Source organism: Sus scrofa, chromosome 7, assembly GCF_000003025.6.
Source record: "Sus scrofa isolate TJ Tabasco breed Duroc chromosome 7, Sscrofa11.1, whole genome shotgun sequence".
In the NCBI taxonomy this organism is placed as follows: domain Eukaryota; kingdom Metazoa; phylum Chordata; class Mammalia; order Artiodactyla; family Suidae; genus Sus; species Sus scrofa.
The window spans coordinates 117,941,569-117,965,786 of record NC_010449.5 but is presented as its reverse complement, the minus strand read 5'-3'; the positions used below and the strand labels follow the sequence as shown (position 1 = coordinate 117,965,786).

Here is a 24,218-nt window from a genome sequence, read left to right as displayed (position 1 = left end):
CAGGCAACCAAAGAAGATTAAGGATGCCGGTGCGGCTGGTGTGGAGTGAGCAAGGGGAAGGCAGAGAGGCACCCGAGGGGCCCAGGCCAAGGGGAGTCCACCCTGTAGGCCACAGTGAGTTCTCTGACTTGAGCAAAAGGGTAAGCCTAACACTTGGAACATGTATTATACTTGCATTTTAGTTCACGATCCCCTGAATCAAAATGGAAACCACACCCTGAACACTCGAGACCAGAATTCTCCCAGTGACCAATTTCTCACCAGAGGCCTCACATTTTTCATATTTCTGGCTAAAAGGTAGGATCCTATCCTCAAAATTCACTTCAGGAATAGGCTACACTTGATACAAATCCAAAATTTTAAGTGCCTTTGTCACTAAAGCCACCTCAAGGTAGGAATGGTTTCATATTGAATCAAGCTCCATTTTGAAAAGTTCGGCTCTATTCTCCCTTAAACTTAAACGTCAGTTATTTGGTAGTGCTCCTAGAGTAAATGGTTTGCAACTTTTTGACAGGAAATATAAAAACTTTTACCATGCTCCACTTCCTTTTAAATTTAAAATAAAAATAATACTAAATTACCACAATATTATAAATCAACTTATTTCAATAAAACTTTAAAAAATGAAAAAAGTCAAAAAATAAAATTATAAAAGCACACAGTTAGGCCTAGCATTAAAACTTGGGTAACCGCATGAAAAAAAAAAATACTGATCCCATGGAATTCTATACTATTACGAAGAATGGTGCCTCCGTCATTAATTCATTTGCTCAACAACTATTTATTGAGCACAGACTGTGCCAGGAACTGCTCTAGCAGATGGGAATAAGGCCGTGAACAAATCCGACAAAAATCCCTGCCCTCGTTAAGCTTTTGTTCAGCAGAGAAAGATGATTTTTTTCTAAATTAAAACATGCTCTATGTCCAATGGTAACAACTGTTAACAATAATAAAAAGAATAAAGCCGAGACAAGGTGTGTGTCTGGGGGGGGCGTGAGGATGCTGGTGATGAAACTGAAAAGATGATCTGGTAAAGCTTCACAGCAAAGTGACATTTCAGCAAAACCTGAAAATGAAGTGAGGGAAGCCAGCCCGGCAGTTTTCCAGAGGAAGAGCCTTCCACGCGAGGGAGCAGCAAGCGTACAGGCTGGAGGCAGAGCACGGCCGGCCTGCTGCAGCATCCGCGAGAGGCGGGCGCGGCGGGCAGAGAATGGGCCGGGTGAGCGGTGCCCCATGTCCTAAGCGGCCAAAGGGCAAGGGGTGCGCTGCGTCCAGTATGCGGGCCACTGTGAGGCCCCTGGCTTCGAATCTCGGTGAGATGGGGAATCTTGGGAAGGTCTGGGGCAGAGAGGTGGCACGCTCGGACTGAGGTTTTCACTCTGGTCCGCGCGTCAAGTAGACCGGAGGGGGCAAGGCAGAAGCAGCGGCGCTGCAGTCACCCTTACGGAACAGTCAGAACGTCATTTTTCAAAACACTAAACTGATTTTACGCCGCTAAAGAAAGGGGTGCAGAATAACTTAAGCTTTTTTTAAAAATGGGTTTTTAACTTTATATAAGCTACCCACCTCCCAAAAATAAACCTCCACTGCCAAATAGAAACAATCAATATTAGTGACAGATGGTCTCGGAAACATGCTAATCATCTCTTACTCTAGATTTTCTAAGCTCCATCTTTATGGCAATTTAGTTCCCAGGAAATTAAACATTTGAACTCATTTATTCCAAAGGCATTTATAAAACACCCTCAGAATATGTGCTGGAAAATGTGCTAGGGGCTGGAAATATAAACACAAATAAAATGCAACCTCTGGCTTCAAGAAGCTGCACTTAGCTTCATGCAGAAACACCATCACACAGTTATGATTTAATAATACACCATCAGCCTCAAACAAGGATCAATAAAAAGCCCTCCAGGTAAAGAATGTTTCTGAATCCTTTGATAAAACTATTTATTAAAGACAGTGAGCTATTGCAGACATCTCCAAAGTCAAACTCTATTAGTTTCATGGTGGGAAAAGAAGCCTCTTCCAGTGATGCAGGTTTTTAAGCTACTAAAAGCTATGAAACTGCTGTTGCCCCTTTTTCAGTGAGTGCCAGGAAGTTCAGAGCAAAAGGATAAACTCAGTTACATACATAACAGCCCACTGTCTGAGGCAGTGACTCTCAATCGTGGCTGTACATCATGATGACTAGTGGAACTTTGAAACAATAAAGGTTCTGCTCCAACAAGAGACCCAGTGTCTGCATTTTAATGCTGCACAGGGGGTTGTGGTACACAGACTGGACCACTGGTCTAGACACAGTCATTCCTCAGTATCCTCAGGGCATCAGTTCCTAGACCTGCTTGGATACCAAAATCCAGAGATGCTCAAGTGCATTATATAAAATGGCAGAGCATTTCCATATATTCTACGCACATCCTCCGACACACTTTAATTCACAGCCAGACTACCTATAACACCTAACACAATGTAAATGCTACATAAATAGCTGTCCACGTGGCAAATACAAGTTTTGCTTTTTGGAGCCTCTTAGAAAATTTTTTTCAAATATTTTTGATCTGCAGTTGGTTGAATTCATAGTTGATTCAATGCGTGGATGCAGAACCCACGGATGTAGAGGCCAGCTGTATTCTGGTACATCTTCCTTTCTTCATTAAGTCATTCATTTTCAACGTAAGGGCTCCAATACACACAGCTCCACTGTATTAGAGGTTTTTTAATAAAAGCTCCCTCCAGTTCATTATCAAAGTTGGGTAAAAAATACAAATTAGTGAATGAACGATTCAGAAGGAGCCTCCAAAAAGCATCTCCCTTTCCTATCCCATCACATCCCAGCCCCAAATCATTCATTCTTATTTCAAACATATTTGAAATTAAGAACTAATTACATATTTTGGTGTAAATGGCTTCCTGCCAATCTACAGTGAGTCAAAGAACAAAATCAAACAGGAGATAATCGGTCAACAAAGAACTTCATCACCTCTTTTGCTAAATTACATCAAGAACAATTTGAAAGCAATACATCTAAAGACAGTTCTCTTACAAATGAGCCAGCTAATCAGAAGTTGATTAATGCATTTGATTAGTGCTAAGAAATCATGTGAAAAATAAAATGCACAATCTTGAGTTTATATAGCCACTTCCCAACAATACACAGAGTCTTCTTCATATATTTACTTCATTTTGTCCCCACAAATCCTACAAATTGAGACAAAACTGTAAGGATGACCACAGGAATCAAACTAGAGATACTGCCTATACATTTAACCCAAACAACTAAGACCCAGGAGAGTTAACTCTGAGTTGCTGTCAGGGAATCCAGTCCGTTCCCCGGCTCCACTCAGAGAAGCACAAATACCAACAACAGCATTCACGGCTTTTTGATGCCTTTAGTAACACTGACAAAATAAGAGTCAAGTATAACACACAAAACATGTGAATTTAGAAGTGAACCTCCAGAGATAACGATCCCACAAATTCATAGGTTTATTCCTGAAAAACATTAAGCTAAACTCAAACTGTGATACAATCTTTAAAGCAATTGTCAGACTAGTCACGCTTTCACACCTAAGCTGGAAAAAACTAGGTGAAGACTGGAGCTTCTAACTTTGAAAAATAAAGTAGATTTCTTCACGGGAGAACATTTTCTTCCTAGCGAGATATTTTTAACTTGTATTAGAAAAGTGATTAACATTAGATTTAAAAAGGTTTGGGTACAGTGAATAAAATGTTTAAAATACAGTATCAAATGCAGTTCCTCAACTTTTATTTCCTTTAAATGATTTCCAGAAGTTCTAAAAGAGGAACACTAACCGCAGAATTAATTTTTTCACTGAGAACACAAGTATGGTGCAATTTCAAACACAGGCCCAAGATACCTCCCTGCCTCCACCGGCCCCGCAAAAGGAATGGTTTCCTAAAGTCTTCCCGAGCACCTCTCTTCCTCAGTTTTTTGTCTTTTTTTTTTTTTTATTAGGGCCGCACCCTTGGCATATGGAGGTTCCCAGGCAAGGGGCTGAATCAGAGCTGCAGTTGTCGGCCTACACCACAGCCATGGCAAAGCGGGATTTGAACCCCGTCTGCGACCGACACCACAGCTCCTTGTGACGCCGGATCCTTAACCCACTTCCTTTTGACGTAGTGGGCAGAGATCCATCCGTGGAGTCCTAACAAATCGCCACGAACCAACGATGAAGGATTCGGCCATCTCTTTCTACAGAGGCGAGACTAGCAAACTCCCCGCTCTGCCCGGGCAAAGGCATCCAGTGACTCTAAATAAGAGGCCCCTGCGTGAAGATGCCAACTTCAAGGGAGCGGACGCCCGGCTCCCTGGCCTGGTAGCAAACAGCTAAGCGGGGCGCTGCTTTACGCAAAGCAAACACTAAAACGTCCCTAAAATGAGACAATTCCCACTATACTGCTAATGCTTTCTATGACGTTTAGCACATTTTGCCCATCTTGTCAACAACAGATCGCCCATTAGTTCTCCTATTTGGGGCGAAAGTAACTACCACACACTGAGTCTGGGTGCTCTCTGGGTGCTCACCACTAACCCGCACGGCCTCCGACCGTCTCTCCTCAGAGCCCCTGGCCGGGGCGGGGGGGGGGACCGGGGGGGGGGGTCTAAGGAAGCAGGACTTTCTCTAAACTGGCTATGGCTACAAAGTGGATAACTCCCTGCTGGGTATCTCAGTAGATTCCGCCTCAGGGAGGAGACACGAGGACGAAGACCGAGCGGTAACTGGGAAAGAAGGGCCGCTCAGTGCCGTCACTCCCTCTGGCCAGCAGCTCCGTGGGGGGCAGCAAGCCCGGTGTGCTCCGGGCCGTGTCTGACCAGGCTCCGGGTGAACTCTGAGCTGCTCTGCCAGCCCGTTCCTGGGTAACTGCAGACCAGCACGGGCCACTTCGGGGCGCCGGGGCCACTTGTTGCTCCGTCCTTTTGCGCTGGACAATGAAGCCCTTCAAGTTGGCCACCGTGAGCCTCTGACGTGACCCCACAGGTATTTTCCTTGCTTTCTAGTACAAGAGGATTTTTCCACATGTCCTCATGTACATTTTCCTGTCCTAAATCTAAAGCCAGTCATTTCTCCAAAGGGCTTATGTCCTTGCAGTGGAACATGGACCCAGATCAAAAACTGGGCCCTCAGATATTCGTTGCTCCCAAGCTGTCATAATTTCTAGGTCTTTGAGCAGACAGAACTGGAATTCTTTTTAAAGAAAAAACATATCATGAGTTTCTACTGATAGTTCCTCTTCAAATTTAGGATAAGAGTTTTTGCTCAACTTCTTTGACTTTATATGTTTCTATTTGTTAAAAAATCTTGGTTGCTAACAACATTAACCTAAATATTTGACCGTGAGCTGTGGTGTTGGTTGCAGATGCTACTCAGACCCCAGACAGTGGTGTGGGCCAGCAGCTGCAGCTCTGATTCAACCCCCAGCCTGGGAATTTCCGTTATGCTGAAGGTGCAGCCCTAAAAAGCAAAAAAAAAAAAAAAAAAAAAAAAAAAGGTGCAATCAACTATGTAGAAGAACAACTCTCAATACTTTCATCTGCAGACAAGATCACACCTTCAGGTTCTGATGAAAATACTAGGTCCGTCTTTAAAGACTAGAGGCTTAACTGCGCTTTAAAGGGCAATATTGTCTCTGAAAGACTATTAACTGAAAGCAAACACAGACATGAAGTTCTTACTAATGATCATTTATTTTTGCCTAATCAATCCTAAATGAGTAAAAATATTAATAAATGATAAATATGAATAAATATACACCCCCAAATCAATTAACTACTAATTATAACGTACAGCTATTACAGATGAATAAACTGACATGTAACAGTAACTACTACCATTGCTATGCAGCACCCATGTGGCAGGCTCTATGTTGGGTGATTTATATACATTATCTCTAATTCTTACCACAATAAAAAGTACACAAGTATTATTGTATTGACTACACATATGAGGAAACTGAGGATAAGAGAAGTCAAATAATTTGTCCATGGCCTCACAACGAGGGACAGGTAAGTTAACAGGTCCAAGACTCAAAAAATAAGTCTAGCAAGTGTAGTTTCTGTAAAAATGCTTTTTTTGCTAATTAACAGAAACATTGAAAGAGACTGCATACTGCAGAAGTATTTGCAAAACAAGTCTTAAAATGGTAAAATATTTGCTTTAATGACTAATAATACAAATGCCATAAAAAACAGTATAAAAGACAAACCAGAAACACATTCACTTGGTACTATAAATACACAGCCTAACTGTGTTAAATAAAAAGAAGGATGACTTCCAAAGATCAAGAGAACACAAATAACAAAATAAATAACTGATGGAAAGCTCTTTCGAAGAAAGGTTTTAGTTGTTGTTTCATTAACATAAAATATTGATACAGATATTTTCAGTTGAAAAAAACAATGTGATAAACCACTGCAGAACAGATGAAAAAGCAGTTAAGAAAGTAACACATAAAAATAGTACCATGTTAAGATTATCTTCTAGATTCCAGCGCAAAACCCTGAAGGTTCTGGAGTCAATTTCTTCTGCACCCTCAGCATCTGGATGATTCCTTACTAGGTGGTCCAGATAAAAATCACTACTCAAAAATCTAATTCTCCCTACATGCAAAAGGAAGAAAAGTGAGCACCGAGGAATATTAAGTGCACCAGACTAAACCTCCTTGCACACCTCGCACAGCAACTGTGACACGGTGTTATCACAGTTGTACATGTTTGTCTCATTTCCTATATTTTATGACAACCTGAAATCAGGGACCCTGTCTTACTCACCCTAGTATCCCTTGAGTCTAACATACAACTTGATGAGAAACCAACGGATCTTTCCAAAGACTGGCCTGAATTAGGTCAGAGTCCAGGTCTACCTGCTGTGAATGCAGACAAGGCTCAACATCTCTAGGTCTCTCTGCCTCACCTCTAAACTGACGCGGATTACCTACTGGTTTGTAAAGGAAGAAGCATGGTTCATTTCAGAACCAACATGAGCTACGAAAGGATCGATTCCAATAACCAGCAGATGTACATTTTCCAGCCTAAGGTATTCCACAATTCTGTATTTTGCCAGTGGAAGTTGTTGCCAAGAGAATGCAAAAGGGCTTGAGAGCCCTCCTCTCAACCCGCCTGCTCACTAGAGAAAAAGAATCGTCTGTGAACAAAACAGAAGAAAAAGGAAGGAAAAAGACCAAGGAAAAAAGTGTTTCTGGCCAAAAATAAATCAAAGTGAACATTATAAGGTTAATAAACTCAATAATAAAAAGACAACCCAATTTAAAGGCAGTCAAAGGATTTGAATAGACATTTCTCTAAAACAAACAACTGGCCAATAAGGACACAAAAAGATGTTCAACCTCATTAGTCATTAAGAGAAATGAACATCAAAACCACAATGAGATACCACTTCACACACGCTACCATGGGTAGAAACAAAAAGGCTGAAAATAACAAGGACTAATGAGGATTTGGAGCGACCTGAACCCTCATACACCACGAGTGACAATGGAAAATGATGCGGTCACTTTGGAAAACGGTTTGGCAATTCCTAACAAAGGTTAAACACAGAATTACCATATGACCCAGCAACTCTAGTGGCATGTATACACTCAAGAGAGGTGAAAACATACGTCTACATAAAACCTTGTGCATAACAGCATTTCCCGTAACTGTCCCAAAGTGGCAACAACTCAAATGTCCTTCAACTGATGGATAAATAAAATGTGACATACCCAAACATTAGGATTTTATTCAGGAATAAAAAGAAACTAATTCATGAAGCACTGATTCAGGCTACAACATAGATGCACCTTAAAAACATGCTAAGTAAGAGGAGCCAGCTACAAAAGACCACGTATTGTATGATTCCAAATATGCAAAATTTCTAGAATAAGAATTTTACAGAGACAAAAGCAGATTAGTAGTTTGAAATTTATAGAGACTAAAACAGATTAGAAATTTCTCAGGGCCACAGGAGGTAGGGGAGGAAACGAAGAGTGACTGCTAACGGGTAGGGGGTTTCTCTTAGGATTGATAAAAATATTCTAAAATTAGGTTATGGTGATGGTTGCCATCCTGTGAATATTCTAAAAACCACTGAACAATTCCCTTTAAATGAGCGAACTGTATGATAAATGAACTATATCTCAATAAAGCTTTTTTTTTTTTTTACAAAGGTTAATGAGAGGGGAAATGTGATCTCAAGAAATGACAAAGGAAGGAATAATCGCTGTATTGGAGTTAGGTGCGGCTATAAAAATACATACATACATACAAATTTTAAAAAGAAAATCAGAAAACATTTCATTCAAATCCTTCGTTTTACAGGTGAAGCTGAGGCCAGAGTGTTTAATAACATGCTCACGTTCAGAGGGTACATTAGAGGTAGATGAGGGCTGAGAACCCTAACTCCCAGGCTTGTGTTGACCTGACCCAACACAACCTGCTATTGCTTGCACAGAAGAGCACAGAGGGGAAAAAAGGAACCTTTACCCTTACCTCACAACACACAAAACCCAACTCCTGGAGACTGCGACGTAAATGCGAGGGGCTAGAGAATAAAACTTCTTGCAGATACCATAAGGAAACATCTTCGTGACCACAGGGTAGCAAAAACTTCTTAAACAAGACACAAAAAACACTAGCCATGAAGGAAAAGCTTGGTGAAGTGGAACTGACTAAAATTTAGAATTTCAGTTCAACAAAAGACCACATTAGAAGAGTGAAATGGCAAACCACAGGGTGGGAAGAGATTTTCACAATTCATATACTCAACAGAAGATTCATATCCAGAACATATAAAAACTCCAACATTTCAATAAGAAAAAGACAAACCAACCAATTTGTCAAAAATGGGCAAAGAGGTGCCTAAGCACTTCACAACACAGGCTAACTAAAAGGCTAATAGCATATGAAAAGATGTTCAAATCACTAGTTATCAGGGAAATGCCAATTACACCACACTGAGATTGTCAACACAACCACAGAATGGATGAAAAAGAAATGTTTAATGTTCAAATGACAGTTCTAAGTGGAGGTGAGGCTGCAGAGTAACAGGAATTCTCATACTTTGCCGGTAGGAATACGAACTGATACAACCACTTTGGAAAACTGTTTGTATTTACCTATTAAAGCTAAAGATACATATGATCTATGAGCAGCAACTTTACTCTTAGAGCTCTACTCCCCTAAAATGAATGTGTGTGTGTGTGTGTGTGTGTGTGTGTGTGTACACCAAGAGACACGAACAAGAATGATTACAGCAGCACTACTCATAACTGCTCCTAAGGAGAAACTACTCAAATACCCACCTACAGGAGAATGGATAAATTGTGGTATACAATTTGTGGTGGTTTTTTAAAATGGTCACAAACTTCTTGACGTACGTTCCATGAAGATACGGGGTCTAAGTTCCCTCCCCTTGAATCTAGGCAAGTCTGTGTCTATTTCAACCCCCAGAGTTCAGTGGAAGTGCTGCTCTCTGACTTCTAAGGACAAGTCACTCTCAGGAAACCCACTGGGACCAGCCAACCTGCTGTGAAGAGTCAAGGCCTCGTGGAGAATCTGCAACCAGGACATAGTCACCCTTATAGCAACCACTACGCTCGCAATAAGGTGATAAAAATTAGCCCCAAAACAGAAGAGGATGCACATACACTGAAGAAAATACCAACCTAAGCCCCTGCACAGGCAATGTCCAATTTAAGCTTGGAACCCTGTTACAAGGGCCTGGATGAGGAGGCAGGAGCTCATCTCTAAATTGAGATGTTAGGAAATACCAGAGAGACCATGCTCCCCAGACATTTCCTAAACCTCCTCTCCTCCTCGAAGGAGTCTCTGCTTCCAGAGACTGACACTAACCTTCCTCTGGCCACATGTGATCGTCAACCCCATTCAGCCTTTTTCAGCAGCAGTGTCTGAACACCATCTTAACAGCCCACCAGCGAATCAAAAGTTGCAAAGAGGCAAAGCAAGTTTCAAGTCAAAGTTTCTGCCTCCACTGAAACTGTTCTAGACATACCACTGGGAAGATAAAAAAGGAAGGTGCTCTGTTCAGTAACCCCAGATGATCCTGGTCTTCAAGACATGCTGGCCCAGGTGCCATCCATGGGAGGAAGGGAATGCCTAAATGACTCTAGACCCCAGTCACCGCAGAAGAGGGCACACTCTCCTCACCAAAGTCCCACCCAGAGAATCTACAAGCATAATAATATGGCGGTGTTTTACCCCACTAAGTTTGGAGTGGTGTGCTATGTGGTAATCAATAACCAAAACTAGTACGTTACGCAGTAAGAGATAACCCAAACTACAAAAAACACAACATACTATATGCAACAACACAGAAGAATCTCAAAATACAATGCTGAATAAAAGAAGCCAAGTTAAAAGGAGTACCCAGGGTATAATCCATCTGCGCAGGAATTCAAAACCAGGAAAAACTTGGCTGTTGTTACAGACGGCAGAATAGCGGTTACCTGAGGTGGGAACAATTACTAGAAAGGGGCCCAACAGAGGTTTCTCAAGTGCCAGAATAGCAAATGTCTTGATCCTGGCGGTGGTGATCATAGTGTGCTCACCACGTTAAAAAAGAAGAAAGAAAATCATTGAGCCAGCTGCTTAAGACTTACACACTCTTTCCAGTATGTATTTTACCAGGAGAACTTGGTAACCTGACACATGTAAGGGTATGAAGGCAAAATAAAGAATGCCTCTAGGTTTTTGGGCATAACTGACGAAGTAATGCCATTAACTCAACAGTTAAACCATGGGACAAATAAAAACAAGAGCAGAAAGCAGAGATCACGTCCTATTCTTTTTGTATACAAGTATCTACCCCGGTACTTAACGCACAGTCACCCCAGCTTCTGAGACACTCCTCCCATGCCACCTTTCTACCCACGCCTTCGTGGTCTCCTTTGCGCCCAGCAGCCTCTGACCACTGGGATTTCCCAGGCTTCCATCCCCAATTCCCTTCTCACACTCGTGCTCATGGGCCCACACTCCCCGCTCCTTCCTCCAGGATTTTCAAGCTCAGTTGACAGCATCATCATCACCTACTTGTTCTTTTAACCTAGAAACTTTAGAGCTGACCATTTAACAGGATAAATGTTAAGTTCCATGCTTGGACCCCAAAACTAATGCATAAAAACAAGATGAAGAACATATGGCTTAACCAAATCTAGGGGTTTTTATTCAACTTGAGGTTCAAAGTATAACGTTGGTCATCAAAAGGATATAGCTGATAATGAAAATTTAGTATGTAGAAGAAAAAGGGTAATGTTCTTTCCTACCCTAATGGAAGAAAAGTGATTTGTATCCAAAACAAGAGATGCAACTCTGTTTTTTACTTATCAAGCCCTGCCTGGAATACTGCATTCAATTTTAAGCACTATAATTTAAAAATGGAATTAGGTCAAAGGAAAGTCACCACTATGGTGAAGGGACATGAAATCATGTCTTGTAAGGAACAGCTAATGAACTAGATGGAGATATTTCACCTCATAAAGACTGAGAGAGGCGTCCCCATCGTGGCGCAGTGGAAACGAATCCGACTAGGCTTACACGTTCGATCATGAGGTTGCACGTTTGATCCCTGGCCTTGCTTAGTGGGTTAAGGATTTGGCATTGCATTGGTGAGCTGTGGTGTAGGTCGAAGACGCAACTTGGATCCTGCGTTGGTGTGCCTGTGATGCAGGCCAGCAGCTGTAGCTCCAATTGGACCCCTAGCCTGGGAACTTCCATATGCCTCAGGTGCAGCCCTAAAAGCCCAAAAAAAAAAAAAAAAAAAAGACTGAGAAGAACTGATGACCAACTTTGAGTGTTTGAAAGAAGGTTATGCAGAACAGGATTTTTAAGTTTTTCCACATATCTCTAAAAGACAGGATTGGGTGGGAGAAATAAGAAAGCAGACTTCCACTCAAGACATGAAAGAACGTTCTAAAAGGCAAGGCTTGATTAAAAACAGGATAGAGTAGTGATTCTTAAGTTGGGACAATTTTGCCCCCCTGGTCAGAAATGCTGAACACCCAACAATTCAGAGAACAACCCCCTACAACAAAGAACAACTCATCTAAAACGTCACCAGAGTAGATAAGAAAGAGATCCTGCTGGATAGCACAAGGAAATATATCTAGTCACTTGCGATGGAACATGATGGAGAATAATGTGAGAAAAAGAAAAAAAATATATATATATATATGACTGGGTCACTTTGCTGAAAGTAGAAATTGACAGAACACTGTAAACCAACTATAACGGAAAAAATAAAAATCATTTAAAAAATAAAAATAAAATAAAATAAAGGTCACCAGTCCTATGGTTGAAAAACCCTATTCTAAAGGGCTTAACCTCTCAAATATACAAACAACTTATACAACTCGACAGCAAAAGAATCAACCCAATTGAAAAATGGGCAAAAGACCTGAATAGACATCTCCAAAGAAGATATACAGATGGCCAACAGGTACATGAAAAAATGCTCAACATCACTAATTATTAGAGAAATGCAAATCAAAACTACTGTGAGGTACTACCTCACACCTGTCAGAATGGCCATCATTAACAAGTCAACAAATAACAAGTGCTGGAGAGGGTGTGGAGAAAAGGGTACCCTCCTACACTGTTAGTGGGAATGCAAACTGGTACAACCACTATGGAAAACAGTATGGAGGTACCTCAGAAAACTATACATAGAACTACCATATGACCCAGCAATCCCACTCTTGGGCATATATCCAGACAAAGCTTTCCTTGAAAAAGATGCATGCACCTATATGTCCACTGCAGCACTATTCACAACAGCCAAGACATGGAAACAACCTTAATGTCCATTAACAGATGCATGGATTAAGAAGATGTGATACACACACACACATACACACACGCACACACACAATGGAATGCTACTCCACCGTAAAAAAGAACAAAATGATGCCATCTGCAGCAACATGGATGGAAACAGAGACTCTCATACTAAGTGAAGTAAGTCAGAAAGAGAAAGCCAAATACCATGTTATGATATCTTCTGTGATATCATACGACATCTAATATACGGCACAAACGAACCTTTCCACAGAAAAGAAACTCACGCACATGGAGAACAGACTTGTGGTTGCCGAGGGGGACGTGGAAGGAGTGGGATGGACTGGGAGTCTGGGGTTAATAGATGTAAACTATTGCATTTGGAGTGGATAAGCAATGAGATCCTGCTGTATAGCACTGGGAACTATCTAGTCACTTGCGATAAACATGATGGAGGATAATGAGAGAAAAATAATATATATATATATATATATATATACACACATGACTGAGTCATACATATATACAGCAGAAATTGACAGAACACTGTAAACCAACTATAACAGAAAAAATAAAAATCATTAAAACAGAAAAGAAAAACCCTGTTCTAGAGGCAGTGAGCTCCCCATCACTGGAGGCATTTAATTATAAACCACATAATGTGATAACATCTATCCAATGCGGACTTTAAAGAATGCGTGGGAACAGGATTATCCATTTCAGATAACTCTCCAGAGAGAAATACCCTGGGGTACATTACAGTGATGATGATAAACACTCACTGAACACTTACACTGGGCCAGAGAGTAAGTATACCAGGGGAGTCACTGCTCATGTTTCACAGGTAATTCTCACAATGACCCTAAAAAATAGCTATTATTTTACCTGAATTTGATGGTAAAACTAGGTTGCCCTAATGTCACACAGCAGTCCATCTTTGAGCTCAGATCTATCTAACTCCAGTAATGCATATCACTGTCCAAACCAAAAAGACTAATGACTTCAAAGCTTCTGTACTCCAGAAAACAAATGAAACAGCACATTCTCTAGAAGTATCGGGACAACGTCTGAACAGGTCTGTAGTCACTGCAAACCTAGCTGGCTGGGAGAAAGAGGACGGGATTATCTGAAGTAGTCCTGTGATGAAGGAGCGAACAATTATCCTGATTGTCCCCAGTTGCCCACTTCCGTAAGAGCCAAGAAGCTCTACATACCCGTGGAATCTTGGTCAGAAGCTGAGATTAATGATGACATCCCTTTATCCACAGGCGTGAGAGCTCGGGATGGACAGACGTTTGAACATCCCCGACTGGGAATCCTGCCCTTAACAAACACACTAGATGCAGATACATGGTTTCTTGGCTGCCTCTGCGCACGCCCATCTGTCAGGATGGCAGTGTGCCTGCTCACATGTTGGTCAAACTGTCACTAGGGCATAGGTGCCAAGCAATGATAGTTTTAAATGGGCAGCTTGCATAGCACTGGAAGAGCTTGCTCTTCTGCAGAAAAAGAAAAATTCTCCGTGGTAATACTGAAGGGTTGCAATCACAAGTGGAATATTCTTGGTCAATCTCAACACTTCAGTGGAAAAAAGACCTAGACTTGTAGAAAAGAATCAGACTAAAGAAATTAAATCAAACAGAAAAGGTACTTTGAAGACAAATAAGTGACTACACTAAAGCTTTTCACGCTGCCAATCTTTCATTAATATATGTCACGGTAATCTCTTATACAGGAAAATCCTCTGCTCAACAAGTCACCACGAATGTTTTATAAAAAAAAAAATTTAGGACCTTTCCATGTCCTAAATTAAAAAGTTGAAAAGCATGGATATTTTCTAGTTCGACATTAAAAAAAGTTCTTTTTGTTGAGTGGCTGTTTTTTAAATGGGTCTACCCTATATCCAAGATAATCGTTTAAATGTACAAAAGAAGGCAGAAGCCAAATGAGATACACACAGGTGAGCAGAAAAATATAATCTGCTTGGCGAAAGAAACCAAGAAGGGAAGTGGGTGTGAAGAAGACAGAAACTGAGTATTTTGGGTCACGAATTGATTAATTAGGACTCAGGGGCTCTCACCGGTCACATCCTCTGACTACATAAGCACAATGTCCCCAAACTACGTTTAGGTTCCTAGTCTACCTTGAAGACCCTCTGCATCCCCGGCATGAGGTATCTGCTGTTCTTACTGCCTGGAAATTCTTCCCTCGGACTACAACCCGAGAGCTGCAATTCGAGCCGTGTGTCCTTGTTCGGTCCTCGGTGACTGTGAAGAACAGCTGGTCGTCATCATTCTCCGTGTAGTTCTTCATACACAAGTACCAGGACATACTGATTAAACAACCCCTGAGCCTCCTCTTAGCCATGATAAATAAAAGTGATTCCATTAACTTCTCCTCATTGGACTAATTTATCAACCCTTTATGTTTTTATCATTTCAACTGCTCACTCCTTGAACCCTTCTTAGGCCTGATCAGAAATGTCATCCACGTCAACATGAGCCAACAGAAACTACTCTTCTTCCCACAGGTACCACTTACTAAAAGCAGCATTGATCTGAAGGGCTACGAAAGTCCAGGTGAGTTCTCCATATTCACCCCTGACGGCAGCGACAAAAGCCTGAAATCTACTATTCTTCTAGGAAATACAAAGAACTTATTGCCATAAAGGGACGTCGCTGTTATGGCTTTCCGGTAGACATGTGTAAAGACAAACAAGCGAAGTCAAATGACGGGTCATGGCTACAACCTGTGCTTCCCACCAACCTCTCGTTGCCACGCGTGGCCGTAAAACTTCCCTTGAACACCATTTCTACCGTATCATTCTCCTGCTCAAAAACTACAGTACCTTCTAGTAGCCAATGACACTGATCATCAACGAGCCTGGAGTTTTCTATACTCAACTATCCTCCCTTGACTTCCCTCCTCACCTTCATTCCATGACTCCCCCAAAAAGCCAGTTCTCATTACTTTCTCTAAGACCTAACTCTGTTCACACTATTCTCTAAAATGTTTCCCCTTCCTCTCAAATCTATACACACTTTTTTCAAGACTCAAGCCATGCCGTATCGTCATAAATCTGTATTAATTTTCGGCTCCCCCTGATTATCAGTTGTCCCACTGCGCTAGCAGCATTTCTTATCTCATTAAACTCTTGTATCCTTTCACCTTGCTATGCTGGAAAATTCTTTTTCCAACTCATGTGAATGGACCACAACAACACTTAATTGCTTACTCATTTCCTCCTATCTTCATTTTGTATGCAGTTCAATAAATGGTCTTAGAACAGCAGAACATCCATAAACAAACGAAAAGGGGGGGGGGGGAGAAAGAACTAAAACCTAAGACCTAAACATCACACCCTCTGCAAAAATCAACCCAAAATAGACCTAAATGTAAGGCATAAAATCATAAAACAGTTATAAAAGAAAACTTGGAACATCTACCTGACCTAGAGTTTGGCAAAGAAGTCTGAGACGTGCCCGACACCAAAAACGATCCATACATTGACAAGTTGGACTTCATCAAAATTAAAACCTTTTGTGCGGCAGAAGACACTGTAAGAGAATGAAAAGACAAGCCACAGACAGAGAGTATATTTACAAATCACATATCTGGCAAAGGACTTATATGCAGAATATAAGCACACTCTAAATTCAACAGTAAGAAAACAAACAACTTAGAAAATGGGCAAAAGATTTGAACAGACAAATCACCATATAAAATATGCATGTGTAGGAGAGAAAAAAAATTTCTTCTATCCTGCAGATTCTTTTGGCTGGTGTATTAATTGACATGACAGATTAACAGGAGAAAAACAATTTTAATTACACCTCCATAAAAATACAGGACCCAAGGGCAAGGCGGGCAGTTGAGGCTTATATGCCACCCTGAGCAAAGGAATGGGACAGGGGCCTGGGACTTCAAGGGGGACAAGGGTAACTCATAGGACATAAGATGAACTAAAACAGATAAGACAAGAACGCAATTGAGGGGGAGATAAAAAGCTCGAGTCTTTTACATCTTCACTGTTGTGAGCATGCCTTAGTGGCACATTTTGGGTAAGCTCCGTCTGCCTTCGAATGGCAAATAAGCCTGTGTAAAGATGGTCAACATCATTAGCTATCAGGGAAATGCCCATGAAAGCCATTAGGAAATACCCATACACACCTATTAAAACGGCTAACAAAAAAATACTGCTAACACCAAATTCTGATAAAGGTGTGGAGAAATCCATCTCATGGGGTGATGGTAGGAGTGTAAAATGGTACAGCTCTGGGAAGGTTTGCAATTTCTTCACAGGTTAAATACACACTTAACTCTACAACCCAACAGGTGCACTTGAGTATTTATCCTAGAAAAATGAAAATTTATATTCTCGCTAAAACCTGTACATGAGTGTTCATGAAAGCTTTTTTGTAGCAGCCAAAAACTATGTAACTCACATGTCCCTCAGGGGGTGAATAAATGTGGTAGAAACATACAATGGATGAGCATAATACAATGATCAAAACTAGGAAACTGAAGGTAGTTCCCTGGTGGCTCAGAGGATTAAGGATCCAATGCTGTCACTGCTGTAGCACGAGTTTGATCCCTTATCTGGGAACTTCTGCACGCCACAGGCAAGGCCAAAAAAAAGCAAAAAAAGAAAACTAGGGAATTGACATTCATACAGCATTATAATTAATGTACTTACCCAAATTTCAGTTTTTACATTCTGTATGTGTGTGTGTGTGTGTGTGTGCATGTATGGTTGTGAGACATTTCATCATGGGTATCTTACAACCACCACAATAATTAGGATATAGACTGTTCAATCCAAAGAAACTCCCTCTTGCTACTCCTCTAAAGCCACACCACAGCCCCAGCCGTCACCCCGGCAAAACTGGTCCCTTCTCCATTTCCATGATCATTTTGGGAATGCTACATGATGGAATCCTCATTCCTCAATCCTCATCACATGACTTTTTGAGATTGGCTTTTTTCACTCAGTACTGTGCCCTTCAGCTCCATCCAAACTGCTGCTTGGGTCTCCAGTTTGTGCCTTTTCGCTCTGAATGGTGTTCCGTCACACAGCTATACCACATTTTATTTGACCATTTACCCACTGGAGGATGCAGAGCTGTCTCTAGGTTTTGGCTGTTACAAACAAAGCCACCAGGAACATTCACATACGGGTCTTTGAACATAAGTTTTAATTTTTCAAGGATAAATGCCCAGGAGTGCAGCTGCTGGGTCATATGTTCAGTGTATGTTTAACTTTTTAAGAATCTGCCAAACTAATTCCCAGAGTGGCTGTGCCAGTTTACATTCCTACCAGCAACACGTGAGGTAATAGAAATTTGAAAGTCACAATTTCTACAATAGTTTCTAAAAGTCTGTAATGCCAGGAAGAGTAAGCCTCTTAAATGCTGTAACCTGACCTCAATTTTATCAAAAAATTAACTTTTAAAATTTTCTTCCTGATTCCCAAATAATAGATTTTTTTCTTAACACATCAAACAGAATTTATCATTAATACGTATCTTAATGATTATAATATGCTGATTAATATGTATATTGCTGTATTACAATAAGCTGCAATTAGAAGTGGAACAAAAACAACACAGCCAACAGAAACAGCAAGTTTGTTTTTCTGTTCCAGACAGTCTCTGAAGACTAAAGGTTTAACAGCACTTCTCCCCCCCCCCCCCCCCCCCGACCTGCAGCATATGGAAAGGGGTTGAACTGGAGCTGCAACTGCCAGATCCTTGACGCACTGAGCAAGGCTGAAGAATCAAACCCGCATCCTCAAGGATACCAGTCAGGTTCTTAATCCGCTAAGCTGCAAAGGAACTCCTTAACAGCACTTCTTAACTCACAGTGTGATCCCAAAACATTTGTACATATCATCAAATAATGGCATTTGTTCAGCTGCTACTTGGTTACAAAAAAATTTTGAAAAAGGCAATTATCTGAAATAACGCTGTAGTTAGCTATAAAATGTCCAACTTCGTGACTTTTTTAAAATTTCAAATAGAAATGACAATTAGATAATGGAGTCTCCTTGGGGATCTTGGAACAGACATATCTGCCCCAAATGTAAACAGCAGCAAGACGGCCTACCTGCAGAGAGAAAGTGACATAAACACATAGAAAGAAGCTATAGGGCTGTAAAAAGAGTGGGATGGTACTGCCCTGTTCCCAGTGGCTTTCCTGTTCTCATTCAGTCACTTGCAGGACCAACTATATCACTCCGGATGTTCTGGACATTGAGCTCTGTAAGACAACTGAGTCCTTCCAATAAAGTATACAAATTTGCTTAAAAAGTATATGACAGAACATTCCCAAATCTCAAATTAATAACCTTGCAACTTCTATCTAGTGTATCCTCCCGCTTAATATATGTGGTTTCTTGATAAACATTTTAGTGTGAGTATAGGTTTAACATTCACCCTAAGTATCTGCCAGTGTGAATGGCATCTACCTAATTTTCAAATCTGAAAGTACCAGTTCCTATCCTATGGGCCAGAGACCTACAGAGAGATAGGAGTTGCTGCCAAGAATCATCAAAATCCACATACCTACACAAAGACTAAATACATTATACAATTCAAACCAAGTTGACAAAAATGCTGCAGCTAAAAATGTTTTTTTGTTGTTGTCGTCTTTGTTTTTTTAGGGCCACACACACCCACGACATGTGGAGGTTCCCAGGCTAGTGGTAGAATCAGAGCTGTAGCTGCTGGCCTACACCACAGCCACAGCAATGCGGGATCCAAGCCACATCTGTGATCTACACCACAGCTCACGGCAACGCCAGATTCTTAACCCACTGAGCAAGGCCAGGGATCAAACCCACATACTCATGGATGCTAGTCAGGTTTGTTAATCACTGAGCCACAAGGGGAAATCTTAATGAAATTCTTAATAAATTTACTGACTAATGTTACTAAAAGCAGTTTCTTGTCATCAGCATTTATTGGTGAATGTTAAAAACCAAACTCTGATTATGGGGAGAAGGGCAGACTTCACACCTCCCCAGGCTCTCTAGAGTTTTTCTTCAAGTGTTGCCCATACGCCATCCAGAAAAGAAGAGTAGAATGTGCTTGAGTTTGAATGTAAAGATTTAAGACGACACTGGGAGAGACGGAGCAGGAATAACTGGGCGAGTGAATGAAATTACTTCAAAGCAATGATCGATCGATCGCAGAACGATCGATCGCAGAACGAGAAGTACTTAAGTGTCCTTCAGAAGGTGAGGGCGGAAGATGTTAAAGGGCAAGATCCTCCTTACATCGTTATAACGGCAAGTAAGAAATACTCACAGGAATATTGGTCGAAAGGGCCAAACCTATCCCCGAGTAAAAACATCTTGGTTCCACCACCTAGCTAAATGCTTTGTCAGGATGCTATCACCTTTCTAAATTAATCGTACACCCTTACTAAAAATTCCATGTTATCACTAAGAGTGTAGTTTTTCAAATGTGCCAGACACAGTTGACTACTTGTGTGCTGGGTGCTAAGTAGCCAAAGCCGACAAGAAATGACCTCTATCAGTGTAAAAGAAATCTTGCTTCAACAAAACACTACAATGGCAAGAACAGACTCTGCACCCAGCACGGTTCCCGACATAGACATCTGGTGATTATGTGAGTCCACTGCTGCTCCCTCTGAAAAATAACCCAGACAAGCTTGCAAAATATCCTACCAGTCTGAAATATATTCTCCAGTCCTATCCAGTTACCCTTCCATTCTCACAACCCATCAAGACCAATTTCCACGAAAGCCTCAGCACCGCACACAAAGAGGCAGCACTCAACTTCCCTTGGGTTCCTGTCCGCTACATGGAGATATCGGCATGTGCACTGTTCGCGTAAATCTAGGAACCATCCTTCCTCACTTGTTATATATAAGGTAAATGTTTAAGCTCTGCCCCATTTCCAGTAAGTTCTATTTATCAAATCAAAAATACTTTCAAAGTTCTACTTTTTAAATCAAAATTCTTCTTATAGCACATCATAACTTACTAGGGAAGGCTTTAAGGAAAAACATACATACAGCTGTCCAAGAAAAATCTTTTTTCTTTCCTAGACATCTGGGACTTTCACTTACCTATTTACTATTATTTCACATTAGTTCTCAATTTAAAAAAAAAAGCTGGCCTATTTAAGAAAGTTAATTTTAGGGTCTGTCAACATTTTGAATGCATGACTGTTATTTGTAAAATATACATTTGCATCCTGGAATAAGACTCGGCATAAGCTTTCCATATAACCATTTCCTGGGCACTTACGAACTTACTGTATGTCAGGTTCTGTGCTTGACACATTTCTCCGCTTTCTCATTTGTTGACCAAATATCCTCTCACAATTTCTGCAACACTGAACATTAAGAAGCCCTTACACTCTAAATCTCATCTGTTGTAGATAGCAGCACTAAATGGACAGTAATGCTGAACACAAGTTACTGCCATCAAATTCAAGTTGTTACTGCATTAACCCAGAATCTGATCAGCAACGCTGAGATGCACAGAGAACAGCACCCACGGCGGCTTCGGCAGAGAAAGCCAGTGTTAAGTGACAACTTGCTATATCAGAGGATGACCTGACCTTAACTACCTGTAAATGTAATTCCAATTACTATATGCCATTTTGGACAGCACAGACATAACCTGAATAAGATGATTATACAAAAAACCCTTGCCTCCCTCTGAAACTACTTTAAAATTGTACATTAAATCCTCCCCAAAAGCATCACACTTCCAAAGTCATGAAAAGCAAGATGCCTTTATTCTGAACGCTTAAAAATAATGCTGCCATACATTTTCTTTTAATCTTGTAAATTACAGCTTAACGGATGGGCAATTCTAGTTGAAAAAAAAAAAGAAAAGAAAAAAATAATAATGAATGAGGCCCTTCAACAGTTTCTTAAAACCACCACCTTCCCAAGAGCAAAACTGGTATCTCCAAACTGTTTCAAGGAGAGATGGGGGAGGGAAAGGACGAGTCAATACATAGCAAGAAGAGAAGAAAAAAAAAAAAACGGGGGGAGGGGTGACTTGACAGAAAAGTTAAAAAATGAGTGGACTTAACTGAAACCTAGGGTCTACCACATTTCCCTCTCAACCCGGAAACCCTGGTGCGTTTGTCGAATTTAAATAAAGCACCTAAGAGTTTTGAGACCAGAGCCAAAAATTATTCCGACGGTAGGAAAAACTATCTGTCGCCCGCGAATACAGCAGCATCAGCAAAAGGTGCCACCCTGCAGCTACGAAGACGGGACAAAAAACAGCTGTCAGGGGCACGCGAAAATCCCTTGTAAAATTCCGCCACCGGAGCTCGAACGCCTTGAACCTGCCGCAAGGGCCGCTCTCACCGGGCCTCAGCCGGACCTTGACAGCTAAGAAAGGCGCCCAGGCCTGGAACGCCAGCCCCGGGCGAGCAGGCTCCTGCCCCTATCTCAGGTCTCCAGGCCAACGTCGCCTCCCGAGATGCCCTCCTCACCCCACCCCCGCCCATCACTCCCGCCCACAGACGCCTGTCCCCGTTTTCAGAGAGCTCTCGCTTCTGCAAATGGTCAGTTTGGCTTCTATTCTGCTTCCCCTGCAGAACGTGAGTTCCAAGACCGCGGAGGGACGCCGCTGATCCAATCTGGCCTACAGAAGCCATCTCCCAGACCCGGCCTGAGCGCCCAGGATGCCGTGCAAGTCTGACCCGCCTACACGCCGTTCAGAACCGGCAACGGAGCCTTGGGGACCCGCCCGGCCGGTGCAGGGAGCCCGGGGCCGCAGCGGGGCCTGAGGGAAACCCGGCGAGAGAGGACGCCGGCGCCTCCCGAGGTCCCGGCTGCCCTGCCGCCCCGCGCCGGCCCGGCCGCCGACAGCCTCTCCGCGGCCCCCGCTCGGCGCCGGCACTCTTGCTCAGCTCCGCGCGCGGCTACCCTACCCGGAACCGCAGACCGGTCGCCTTCTGCCCAGTACGAACTTCCCGCCGCTTTCGCCGACTTGCAACTCAGTTGAGGCGCCGGCCCCGTCACACTCCGCAGTATGGAGCCTTCTCATTGGCTCGGGTGAGCGGGAGAGGCGGGGCGAGTGGGAACGCGCGAGCGGGGCGGAGCCTATGCCGGCCTTCTCCGCCTCCGCGGGCATGGCGGGAGCCGCGGACCGGCGCACCCAGTGCATGCTGGGAAGTGTAGTGTTTTACGGGCAAAGCAAGATCTCGGTCCCTCTTGCCCCGTGGGCACCTGGGAAATGTGGTATAGCGCCTCTAAGTCCATCTTTCTGGTTGAATGCTGTACCTGGCAATGCCTTAAGAACTGAAATAAATATTGCCAGTATTCTCAGTAGCTTTTTTAACCAATATGTTGGTTAAAAAAAAAAAAAAATTCAACCTTAAGGTTACCGTAGGTGTACGGTTGGGCAGAGGGAAGAATTGGGAGTGTAAGTATCACACACATTCTGACAGTTTATTGTATACCGCAGGAATCACCTATATGGGGAAAAAAGAAAAGGTATATTTACATGTATGACTGATTCACTTTGCTATACACCTAACACAACATTGTAAGGCAACTATACTCTAATAAAATATTTTTAAAAATAAATGTCACAGAGAAGCAAATAAATAAATGTGTTGACAAAGAGTTGGACGTAAAAGCAGCCCTATGTTCCGGTTTGGCCCAGTTCCTCCTCTGCCTACTGGCGTTTGCGTTTTTCCACCTGAGGATCCACACACTGCAGGCTCCTCCCACAGCAGCCTGGCTCTGTATACCATGTTCTGGCTCTGGAAGCAAACAGCTTGCAGATCAAATCCTTGCTCTTCCACTCTGTATCTTTATAACCTAGATTACTTAACCTCTATGAGTCTCAGTTTCCTGTTTCTGTCAGGACTAAAGGAGATAGTCTCGAGACAGTCCTTTTTATGTAGTAGATGCTCAATAAAGAGTAGACAGTATAAATATAATTCTGTCCGCTCCTAGCCATGACTCTAAATTCCACCTGTCTGTCGAACCTATTTCAGTGCCTACCTAACCTTCTGTAGTATTCCATCTGTAATTCCCTTATGCCACAGTTTGCTTTATAATCAATTGTCTCAGCCTCCATCACCCATGAGACTGTGAGCTTATCTTGGACCAGGATACTGTTCTAGGTCAAAATCACCAAAGCCATAGGCAGAGGGAGCTTTACAGAGAAACTAGAGAAGCTTAAGCAAGGTCTCTTCCAAAGCCTTCTGTTAGAGGGAGTTTTAGAGGGAGGGGGGTGTTGTTTGCCAAGGTAAGGTACTTTTGTACGATTTTCTTAAAGTGGACCCCCCCCCAAATTGCATGACTTCAGTCCTCACAAAACCTGGAATCACACTTCCCCTTGGACAGTGCGGCGATGTGCCTGGTGACTCACATTTGCCCCTCCAGGGACTCTCACTGGCTC

General features: G+C 42.2%; 1 protein-coding gene across 7 annotated transcripts in view; it reads right to left on the bottom strand.

Annotated features, from left to right (window-relative positions):
• Positions 1-22,858, bottom strand: part of VRK1 (vaccinia related kinase 1) — an 83,063-nt gene extending 60,205 nt beyond the window's left edge. For 5 of the 7 annotated variants that reach the window (XR_002345577.1, XR_001298111.2, XM_021098130.1 and 2 more), the window contains exons 1-2: positions 22,738-22,823; positions 16,263-16,368 (exon numbers count right to left, since the gene is read on the bottom strand). Coding sequence is in view for 2 of the 7 variants with exons in the window: in XM_021098128.1 (XP_020953787.1) it covers positions 16,263-16,314 (52 nt within the window). In the remaining 5 variants the exon portion in view is untranslated. 7 annotated transcript variants of the gene reach the window in all.